This window comes from Orycteropus afer, unplaced genomic scaffold, assembly GCF_000298275.1.
Source record: "Orycteropus afer afer isolate SDZICR_OR568_19922 unplaced genomic scaffold, OryAfe1.0 scaffold00169, whole genome shotgun sequence".
Taxonomy (NCBI): domain Eukaryota; kingdom Metazoa; phylum Chordata; class Mammalia; order Tubulidentata; family Orycteropodidae; genus Orycteropus; species Orycteropus afer.
Window position 1 is genome coordinate 5,413,343 of NW_006921756.1, and position 11,867 is coordinate 5,425,209.

Genomic DNA, 11,867 nt, shown 5'->3' on the forward strand with positions numbered 1-11,867 from the left:
ACCAATGACCAAAAACCCTAAGAATTGTGGGATGACATCAAGAACATCATTCATGAAGAAAGCAAGAGGTTATTAAAAAGACCAGAAAGGCAGAAAAGACCAAAATGGATGTCAGAAGAGAGTCTGAAACTTGCCCTTGAACAGAGAGTAGCTAAAGCAAATGAAAGAAATGGCAAGATAAAAGAGCTGAACAGAAGATTTCAAAGAGCAGCTTGAGCAGACAAAGCCAGTTACTATGATGAAATGTGCAAGGACTTGGAGTTAGAAAACCAAAAGGGAAGAACACACTCAGCATTTCTCAAACTGAAAGAACTCAGGAAAAAATTTAACCCTCGAGTTGCAATACTGAAAGATTCTATGGACCAAATATTGAATGATGCAGGAAGCATCAAAAGAAGATGGAAGGAATACACAGAGTCACTGTACCAAAAAGAACTGGTCGATCTTCATGCCCACAGGAGGCACTTACTCAGCTATGCCAAGAGATTTAGAAGGCAGCTACCTGGCCAGCTGATTGGAAGAGATTCATCTTTGTAACCATTCCAAAGAAAGGTGATACTAAAGAATGTGGAAATTATCTAACAATATCATTAATATTAGGAGCTCTGGTAGCATAGTGCCTAAGGCACTTGACTGCTAAACAGAAGGCCAGAGGTTCAACCCCACCAGCCACTCCTTGGAAGCAAGGTTGGGCAATCTACTTCTGTAGTGATACCACCTTGGAAACCCAAGGAGGGGTCGCTATGAGTCACGTCTGACTTAACAGCACACAACAACAACATCATTAATATTGCATGCAAGTAAAATCTTACTAAAGATAATTAAAAAATGGTTGCACCAATATATTGACAGAGAACTTACAGAAATACAAGCTGGATTCAGAAGAGGATGTGGAATGAGGGATATCATTGGTGATGTCAGATGGATCTTGGCTCAAAGCAAAGAATAATAAAAAGATGTTTACTTGTGTTTTATTCACTATGCAAAAGCATTTGATTCTGTGGATCATAACAAATTGTGGATAACATTGAGAAGAATGGGAATTCCAGAACACTTAATTGTACTCGTGAGGAACCTGTACAAGGATGAGGAGGCTGTCATTTGAACAGAATAAGGGAACCCAGCATGGTTTAAAATCAAGAAGGGAGTGCATCAGAGTTGAATCTTTTCACCATACTTATTCAATCTATATGCTGAGCAAATAATCTGAGAAGCTGGACTACATGAAGAAGAATTTGGCATCAGGATTGGAGGAAGACTCATCAACAATCTGTGATACACTGATGACACAACTTTGCTCACTGAAAGTGAGGATGACTTGAAACACTTACTGACGAAGATATAGTCTGCAGCGTAGATTACACCATCTCAACATAAAGAAAACAAAAATCCTCACAATGGGACCAATAAGCATTACAATAAATGGAGAAGAGACTGAAGTTATCCAAGACTTCCTATTACTTGGTTCTACAATCAACACCAATGGAAGCAGAAGTCAAGATATCAGATGTTATATAGCATTGGGAAAATCTGCTGCAAAGGACCTCTTTCAAGTGCTGAAGAGCGAAGATATTTCCTTGAAGACTAAGGTGCACTTGATACAGGCCATGGTATTTCCACTTGCTTCATAGCATGTGAGAGCTGGACAATGAAAACGAAAGACCGAAGAAGGGTCGATCCTTTAGCATTGTGGTGTTGGGAAGAATGCTGAAAGTACCATAGACTGCTAGAAGAACAAATGAATCTGTCCTGGAAGAGGTGCAGCCAGAATGGTCCTTGGAAGTGAGAATGGCCAAACTTTGTCTCACCTACTTCGGTCATGTTGTATGAAGGGCCCATTCCCTGGAGAAGAATATTATGCTTGGTAAAGTGGAGGGACAACGAAAAAGGGGAAGGCCCTCAACGAGATGGACTGACTCAGTGGCTTCATCTTTGATCTTCATCAATAATTGCTTCAAGTCTTCTTCACTTTCAGCATGGAAAGTTGTGTCATCTACATTATTGCAGGTTGCTAAGGAGTCTTCCTCTAATCCTGATGCTGCATTCTTCTTCATATAGTCCAGCTTCTCAGAGTATTTGCTCAGCATACAGACTGAGTACATACGGTGAATGGATACAGGCCTGGAGCACATCCTTCCTGATTTAAACCATGCAGCAGCATCTTGTTCTGTTCAAACAACTACCTCTTGGTCTACGTACAGGTTTTCATGAGCACAATTAAGTATTCTGGAATTCTTATTCTTTGCAATGTTATCCATAATTTGTTATGATTCACAAAGTCAAATGCCCTTGCACAGTCAATAAAATAGAAGTAAATATTTTTCTTATATTCTTTGCTTTCAGCCACGACCCATCTGACATCAGCATCATATATCCCTTATTCCATGTCCTCTTCTGAATCTGGCTTGAATTTCTGGCAATTCCCTGTCAGTGTACTGCATTAACCATTTTAAATTATGTTCATTGAAATTTTATTTGTGTGTGATAAAAATGATATTGCTCAATAACTTCTGCATCCTGTTAGATCATCTATCTTTGGAATGGGTACAAATATGGATGTCTGCTAGTCAGCTGGCCAAATTTCTTGGCATAATCAAATGACCGTTTGCAGCAGTGCATCTGTTTGTCAAAACATCTCAACAGGTATTCCATCAATTCCTAGAGCCTTGTTTTTCATCAATTCCTTCTGTGCAATTTGAACTTCTTCCTTTAATACCATTGGTTCTTGATCATATGTTGTTGTTGTTGTTGTTATGTGCCGTTCAGTCGGACCCGACTCATAGCAATCCCTCCTTGGGTTTCTGAGGTAGTATAACTACAGAAGTAGATTGCCCAACCTTCCTTCCGAGGAGTGGCTGGTGGGTTTGAACCGCCAGCCTTCTGGTTAGCAGTCAAATGCCTTAGCCACTATGCTACCAGAGCTCCCCAATCATATGTTACACCTCCTGAAATGGCTGAATGTCAACCATTTCTTTTTCATACAGTGACTGTTTGCTCCTTCCATCCTCTTTTGATGCTTCCTGCATAATTCAATATTTTGCCCACAGAATCCTTCAATATTGCTATTTGAGGCTTGAATTTCTTCTTCAATACTTTCAGCTTGAGAAATGCCAAGCATGCTTTTCCCTTTTGGTTTTCTAACTCTAGGTCTTTGCACATTTCATTATAATACTTCACTTTGTCTTTTCTAGCTACCCTTTGAAATCTTCTGTTAGGCTCTTTTATTTCATCATTTCTTCCATTCACTTTAGCTACTGTCCATCATTCAGGAGCAAGTTTCAGAGTCTTTTGGTCTTGTGTTATTCTCTTGTCTTCATAATGACCTTTTGCTTTCTTTATGTATGATGTTCCTGACGTCATCTCACAACTTTTCTGGTCTTCAGTCACTGGTATTCGATGCCTCAAATCTATTCTTTACATGGTTTCTTAATTCAGATGAAATATACTCAAAGTAGTATTTTGGCTCCTGTGGACTTGTTTTAATATTCTTCAGCTTCATCTTACACATGCATATCAGAAATTGATGGTCTATTGCACAGTTGGCCCCTGGCCTTGTTCTCCACTGTCTCTTTCCACAGATGTAGTCAGTGTAATTCCTGAGTATTCCATCTGGGGAAGTCCACATGTACATTTGCCATTTACCTTGTTGATAAAAAGTATTTGCAATTAGTAAGTTGTTGGTCTTGCAAAATTCTAGCTTGTGATCTCTGGCATCATTTCCATCACCAAGGCCATATTTTCCAACTACTGATGATTCTTCTTTGTTTCCAACTTCCACATTTCAATCACCAGTAATAATCAATATATCTTGATTGCAAGTTTGGTCAATTTCAGACTGCAGAAATTGGTAAAAATCTTCAATTTCTTCCTCTTTGGCTCTAGTTGTTGGTACTTAAATGTGAATAGTAGTCTTTCTTGTAGGCACATGGATATTATCCTCTCACTGGCAGCAATGTACTTCAGAATAAATTTTGCAATGTTCTTTTTGACAATGAATGCAACACCATTTCTCTTTGTCATTCCTGGCATAGTAGACTATAAGGCTGTATTATTCAAAATGCCCAATACTGGTTCATTTCAGATCACTAATACCTAGAAAAGAGCTCTGGTAGCATAGTGCCTAAGGCACTTGACTGCTAACTAGAAGGCTGGCGGTTCAAACTCACCAGCCACTCCTTGGAAGGAAAATTGGGCAATCTACTTCCATAGTGATACCACCTATCAGTCACTATCAGTCGGAGCTGACTCGACGGCACATAACAACAACAACAACAATGCCTAGGTTACCGATACTCTTACTGAGAGAGAGAGATCACTGTCCTCGAGTCAGACCCAACTCACAGTGACCCCTCCTTCAGTTTCCGACGTGGTATCACTACGGAAGGAGATCACCCAATCTTCCTTCCAAGGAGTGGCTGGTGGGTTTGAACCAGCCTTCTGGTTAGCAGTCAAATGCCTTAGGCACTACACTACCAGAGCTCCTGACACTCTTATTAGCACCTTCTACATTCTTACTAAGAGCTTCGGTGGCACAGTGCTTAAAGCATTTGACTGCTAACCAGAAGGTTGGCAGTTCAAACCCAGCACTGCTCTGCAGAAGGAAGATGGGGAAATCTGCTTCCTTGAAGATTTAATGGTGCTCTGGAGGTGGAATGGGTAAAGCATGTGGATGCTAACCAGAAGGTCAGCAGTCCAAACCCAACAGCTGCTCAATGGGGGTAAGATGAGGCAATCTACTTTTGTAAAGATTTGTTGTTGTAGTTGTTATGTGCTGTCAAGTCGGACCCGACTCAGAGTGATCCCTCCTTGGGTTTCCGAGGTGGTATCACTACGGAAGTAGATCACCCCCTCTTCCTTCCGAGGAGTGGCTGGTGGGTATGAACCACCAGTCTTCTGGTTAGCAGTCAAGTGTCTTAGGCACTACGCTACCAGAGCTCCCTTGGAAACCAAATGGGGATTGCTATGAGTTGGAATCGACTTGATGGCACATTGGTTAAATGCCTACTACTAATCAAAATGTTTGCAGTTCAAATTCATCTAGAGCTCCACAGGAGAAAATTTTTTTCCATAATGGTTACAGCCTAGAAAACCCTATGAGACATTTCTATTCTGACACATGGAGTTGCTATGAGTAGAAAATTAACTTGATAGCACATGACAACAACATATCTTAAATATTTTCTGTCTAGTTGATCTATCAATTACTAGGAGTATAGAAATCTCCTAATGTAACTTTTATTGTCTATTTCATTTTTTACTTCATGTATGTGGCTCTATTAGAAGGGCATATTCATTTATTATTGCTATATCTTTCTGAACTGAATTTTCTGAATTCACTGCCATCAAGCCGAACCCAACTCATAGTGAGCCCTCCTTGGGTTTCTGAGGTGGTATAACTACAGAAGTAGATTGCCCAACCTTCCTTCCGAGGAATAGCTGGTGGGTTTGAGCTGCTAGCTGTCTGGTTAGCAGTCAAATGCCTTAGGCACTACGCCACCAGAGCTCCCCTTTCTGAACTACTCACCTTTTTATCATTATGAAATGTCCCTCTTCATATCTTCAAGTCTATTATATCTGATGGAGTCTCTACATGGCACAGTTAAGCACTCAACTACTAACCAAAAAGTTGGCAGTTCAAATCCATCCAGTGATACGTTGGAAGAAAGACCTGTACATCTACTTCCAAAAGATCACTGTCATCAAAATTCGTATGGAGTTCAGTTGTACTTTGAAATACATGCAGTCCATAGGAGTTGGAATCAATTTGACAGTAACTGCTGGTGGTGGTAAGAAACACTGGTGGCTCAGTCCCTAAGGCATTTGACTGCTAACCAGAAGGTTGGCAATTCAAAACCATCAGCCACTCTACAGAAGGAAGATGGGGCAATCAACTTCCAAAAGATTTTGGAAACCCAATGGAGGGTGCTATGAGTTGGAATCAACTTCATAGCAGTGAATTTGGTTTTCAGTTTGCTGGTGGTAGTGGTGGATCATATCTGATATTGGTATAGCCATTCCAGCTCTCTAACGATTATTTTTACATGGTTTGTCTTTTGCCATCCTTTTAACTTTCAATCTATTTGGGTCTTTGAATGAAATGTATCTTTTGAAGAAATCATACAATTGGGTCTTATGTTTTCATCCAATTTGACAATCTCTGCTTTTTGATAGGAGCATTTTATCCACTCATATTTAAGTATGGATTCAGTATAGATTATATTTGAATATAAAGAAAGCAAAAATTCTCACAAGTGGACCAATAAGCAATATCATAATAAGTGAAGAAAAAATTGAAGTTGTCAAGGATTTCATTTTATTTGCACCTACAATTAATGCCATGGGAGCAGCAGTCAAGAAATCAAACCATGTATTTAATTGGGCAAATCTACTACAAAAGACCTCATTAAAGTGTTCAAAAGCAAAGATGTCACTTTGAAGACTAAGATGAGCCTGACCCAAGCCATGGTATTTTCAATCTCCTGATTTGCATGTGAAAGCTGGACAACGAATAAGGAAGACCAGAGAACAAATGACGCATATGAATTATGGTGTTGGTGAAGAATTACTGAATATACCACAGACGGCCAGTATGAACAAATCTGTCTTGGACAAAGGACAGCCAAAATGCTCCTTAAAAGCAAAGATGGTGAAACTTTGTCTTACATACTTTGGACATGTTATCAGGAGGGACCAGTCCCTGGAGAAGAACATCATGCTTGGTAAAGTAGGTCAGTGAAAAAGATGAAGACCCTCAATGAAATGGACTGACAAAGTGGCTACAAAAATGGGCTCAAACATAGCAATGATTATGAGGATGGTGCAAGTCTGGGCAGTGTTTCATTCTGTTGTGTATAGGATCACTAAACTAAACCAAACAAAACCCCCTGCCAACGAGTCAATTCCAACCCCTTTTGGGTTTCTGAGGCAGTAAATCTTCAGAAGTAGACTACCCAGTCTTTATCCAGTCACTATGAGTTGGAAATAACTTGACAGTACCTGACACAACATTAATGCCAAAATTCATATTGAGTTGGATTGACATCTGCCATCGTGCTATATGGTTTATACATGTATTCTTTCTTATTCTGCTTTTCTAGGAATCTCATCTGTGCACTGCTTAGTGGTTATCCAATGAACCTGTAACGGTTCTACCTTCTGCTGATTATTTGTGTGTGTGTGTGTGTGGGGGGTTGGGGAATGTATTCAAAGCTGCAGCTAGTTTTCCCCTCTCCCTTTGCCTTCACTTTTTGCTGGGCTCTTACTGTCTCCACTGCACACACATAGCTTCCCAGTCAGCCAGGATGTGTGGAGAGCCTATGTTAAGCTTTTTATTGTGACTTCACTTCCCGGATCTCCCTCTCACCTTTCTGGCTGGTCTGCTACTTGCTCCAGTCAGAACAGCAATCATCCTAGCAAATGTGTAAGGTTTTCTTATCCATTCCCAAATGAATCTGCCATTTTTAACAGGGAAAGACACAGCTTCGTCACTCTGCTAAAAATTGATTCTCTCCCGACTTGTACGGCAAAATGGATAAACTTTGCACCCAGCCCCAGGCTTCTGAAACTATAGTTTTCACTGACCAAGCAGAGTGTGGAAGTAGGCCCAGCAAGAAGGCTACATAACTCATAATTTGCTATCTATCTGGTTTCTTATTTGCTCTGAAGTTGCTTATAGAAATTATGCCCAGTTTTATACTTCTTGTCTGTGGACAGTAACTGGTAGTCTCTTCACACCCTCCATTAGCAGAAGTCCCATTTTTTTCATCTCTTTTTTACCTAAGTTATTCAGCATCTTTCCAATTGTGGTGGTGAAGTTTGTGTGTCAACTTGGCTAGGCCTGGTTGAGTGGCCGAGCAGCTGGATATGATATGATTGATATGATTGATATGATATGATATGATATGATATGGTATGATATGATATAATATTCCCCATGGTGGAATCTACCATGAGCAGCTGAGTAGCTGCCTTTGGGTATATGGTCTGCTTCCCATAGGCAAGAAACAGCTTTGGGAATGGTCTCTAGCTTATGGCACACTTGAACCCTGTACGTAGCTGTGTTGTTGTTCAACAGCCTATCATGATCTGCCAACCTTGGGATTTTCAATGGACTTGAATTAATGGCCTGCCATGTAGTTTGGTAACATCGGGGCTGTGCCATTTTATTTGTCGGCCTTGGGCTTGTTAGCCTCAGCAGCCAGTAGCTGCCTGAGTGAAGAGATGCCTGTAGCTTCAGTGGGCCAGGAACAAGAGGCAGAGCTGAACCCCAAGATCAAGGGGCTTTCATACAACCCTTACAGCCTGGCACTTTCAACTCAGACTTCTAGCCTCCCAAACTGTAAGAGAATAAACTCCTGTTTTTTCAAGCCATCCCATTGGTGGTATATTCTTGTTAGAGAGGCACTAGGTAGCCAGAACACAAATATATGCAAAGTTAACTCAAATTAAAAGATGAAAGATAGATTTCCTGTTTATGATCCATACTCTTCAGTTTATATTACCATCTTGGTATGATACAGCATTTAAATTTGCTTTAAAGAGACCATACTTTTAAAATCTGAGTAATCTGTTTCACTATAGGTTTCTAGACGGTTCTGGAAATACTCTTTGAAGATTTTTATGATTATAGGAGCTAACTAATTGGGCAATGAAAATATCCCAAATGAGCCATATTTTCATAGATTTGGAAGGCAACGTTAATACTTTCAGTAAGCTGAAATTGCTGTTTCCTGGAATAGAGCATATCATAAACCTAGATCTACATGAGATATTACTTAATTCATTATATTGGCTCATATATCACCCCACTTTTCTTATTCAGACTCTGTAACATTTATAAAATTAGTAAAAAATGTTTTTCAAATTTCAACCTATACAACTTTTGATTTTTCCTCTTTCAAAAAGAAATGATTTCTCTCAGTTTCTCTGAGTGGATGACTTATTTCCAGAATTAAAACTATTTTAAAAGTATCCAACAGAATTTGAAGAAAGCTGTATGAAGAAATGAGAGAGTCATCCTTTACTCAATGCAGCTTTCACTTTTAGGCATATGACTACGTATTTCCATTCCATGAAAATATCACAATTAATTTATTTAAACTTCTACTAATGGACATTTAAATTGCTTCCAGTTTTCACTATCATGAACAATGCTACAAACAAACATTCCTAAGAAGGCTTTTAGTATACCAGAGAGACTAACCTCCAAGATATACACAGGAATATCTTTGCCTTTACTACTTAACTCTAAACTGCAGTTTTGCCAATTCACATGGCATAGAACCATATAATCGTTTCCATTTTTCATACCTAATACTGTCACACTTACTAAATTTTGCCAATCTTCTAGCTATAAAAATTTTATTATACAGTTTTTCAGTTTGGATTCCACAGCATGTAAATGAGAACTAGCACCTTTTCAAATGTTTATAGGTAATTCCTTTAAGAAAGAAAAAGAGAAATATGAAAAGTACAAGGTAAAATTTTTAATTATATACCTTTAGATGATACATGCAGCATGAATTCTGTTAAATTATTTTATTTAGATTTCAGTGTATATTAACATAATAACATAATTTTACAAAGCAATTAATTTTTAAACCAAGTTAAACACTGAATTTGTTCTTCAAATTTGAAGCATTGGGTCCATGTGGTAGTTTTCGACAATATTCCTACATCACAAATTGACTCATAAAATAATAAGCACTTACTTGAAGGCCAGAAATCCTCCTCATGGTAACCTGGCGGTTTGAATCATGGTGTCCAGAAATTTGGTTTGGACCCGGGAACATGAAATCTCTTGTATTTTCATCGTATGTGGACAGTGTTTCTCCCACTATAAGAAAGATATTTTATTATTCAAGATAACAAATTATTCTATTTAGAAACAAAATTATTAAGTAGGATATATATACATGTTGCCTGATGCCATACTGAAATACCTGCTTCGGGGTCATGTACATTTTTTCCTATGAAAGAAAAATTAAAATAAAGGTGTGTCATATGGATTAACACATTTAATTATTCAGGAATATGCTACATTTCACTACTTGTTTTTTTATTTCCCTTTTCCACAATGGGGATACTCATGTAAATTCAGGTAACATCTATGAGATGCTACAAAAATAAAAAGTCTATTTAAAAATATCAAGTTGGTATGACATCTACACATCTTAAACTTAATTACTATCTCTACAACTTCATTGTTCTCCATCTACATTATAAAGTATGGGGTTTATATGTTGAAAAAATTTACATATGTTATCATATTTACACGTACTGAATTAGGTATACATGTAATATTCAAAATTTTTAGAATACTAGCTTTCAAGAAAACATAGCTCACCATTTTTCACATAAGGCAAGAATTTAATTAATTAATTAATTAATTAATTCTTGTATAACCATACAAATCAGTAACAAAAATAAGACTAGTCTACATATTTTAACTCTATCTCACCCAGAAATCTGTAATGTTTATTACATTGGTAAACTTTTATTTCCTTCCACTCCACAATAAAACAAAAAAAAACAAACACACTGCCCTCGAGTCAGACCCAACTCATAGCAACCCTTCCTTGGGTTCCTGAGGTGGTATCACTACAGAAGTAGATTGCCTATCCTTCCTTCCAAGGAGTGGCTGGTGGGTATGAACCGACAGCCTTCTGGTTAGCAGTCAAATAACAGCTAATATATAAACAAAAGATAAATAACTCTACATCGTCAACAAAAGTACTTAATATAAGAGAAGCAAAACAATTTAAAGGCCAATTTTTATGGTTTCTGTAAAACATCTTAGGTTAATATCAGTTTATTTTCCACTTTAAATTATTAGTATTTATTCAGGTTTAGAACAATACTATTTATGTAAATCTTTCTATATGTATTATTTTGGTCTGTTGATATTGTATACATAATGGAATAATGATAGAAGCTCTACATTGCTCTGAGTTTGGAAAAAAAGAGAAAATATGAAATCTTTAAAAGCATTTCACTGAAAAAAGTTTCCATGTCAATTACCTTATCAAAATATAATTCAGTAATACAGTACCTGGTGGAACAAGCTGTATCAACTCAAACACTGCTGTATCATCTGAAAGTTTAAAGAAAATTTTGCTTAAGTAAATTAATAAAAAGCAAAAGTTACTTTACCAAAAGAAGTTTCTAAAGGCCAAAGTAATTGCTGGGTAGACTGTACATATATCTCAGTAGGCTATATATGTTTATAAATACAAATTATGTCTATATCTTAAGCAAAGCAGTGAGTAATCTGGGCAAAATAATTCCTTGTACTTTTAATCTGTCTTAACTATTTTATAATAAATTATAAGAATAAAATTATGTCCTCCCTTCTGTGTAACAACTCATGAAAAAGGCATAATCTCTTCCTTAACAATGTGGCATTTTCAACCAATTACAATCTTAGTCATTTAGCCCTCTATCTAGATCTCTAATCTACAAAAGATATTGAACACCCCCCATTGAGTCACACCCTGGGTAGGTAATAAACAGAAAAAAAAGTATATCCTTTTCTTTCAGGTATTTTACATTCTACTGAGAAGAAAAACATTAAATGAAATAAATACATAATTACAAACCACCAGTATCATGAAAGCATTATAAACAGGGTATGAGAGCGTACAATAAGACCTAATCTAGGCAGGGAATCTGCAAAAACGCCAAGGAGGCCACATGTTCTGACCTCCTCTAATCTCACAAGAGGAAGACAGGATTACCAGCAGTAACCCAAGGCCTATTACTGAAAGGCCAAACATGTTGCCTCCCTCCAGCCCTTTCACCAACCGTTCCTCCCAAAGCACCCACCACCTCTCTCCTGGGTTTGATAATTCGCTGCAGTGGCCACACAG

At 37.9% G+C, this 11,867-nt stretch overlaps 1 protein-coding gene across 1 annotated transcript in view; it reads right to left on the reverse strand.

Moving 5' to 3' along the window:
- Positions 1-11,867, reverse strand: part of SPATA6 (spermatogenesis associated 6) — a 217,009-nt gene that overhangs the window by 167,487 nt on the left and 37,655 nt on the right. The window contains exons 4-5 of the mRNA XM_042781773.1: positions 11,051-11,092; positions 9,711-9,835 (exon numbers count right to left, since the gene is read on the reverse strand). Of these exons, the coding sequence (XP_042637707.1) occupies positions 9,711-9,835; positions 11,051-11,092 (167 nt within the window). The remainder of the gene's footprint in view (positions 1-9,710; positions 9,836-11,050; positions 11,093-11,867) is intronic.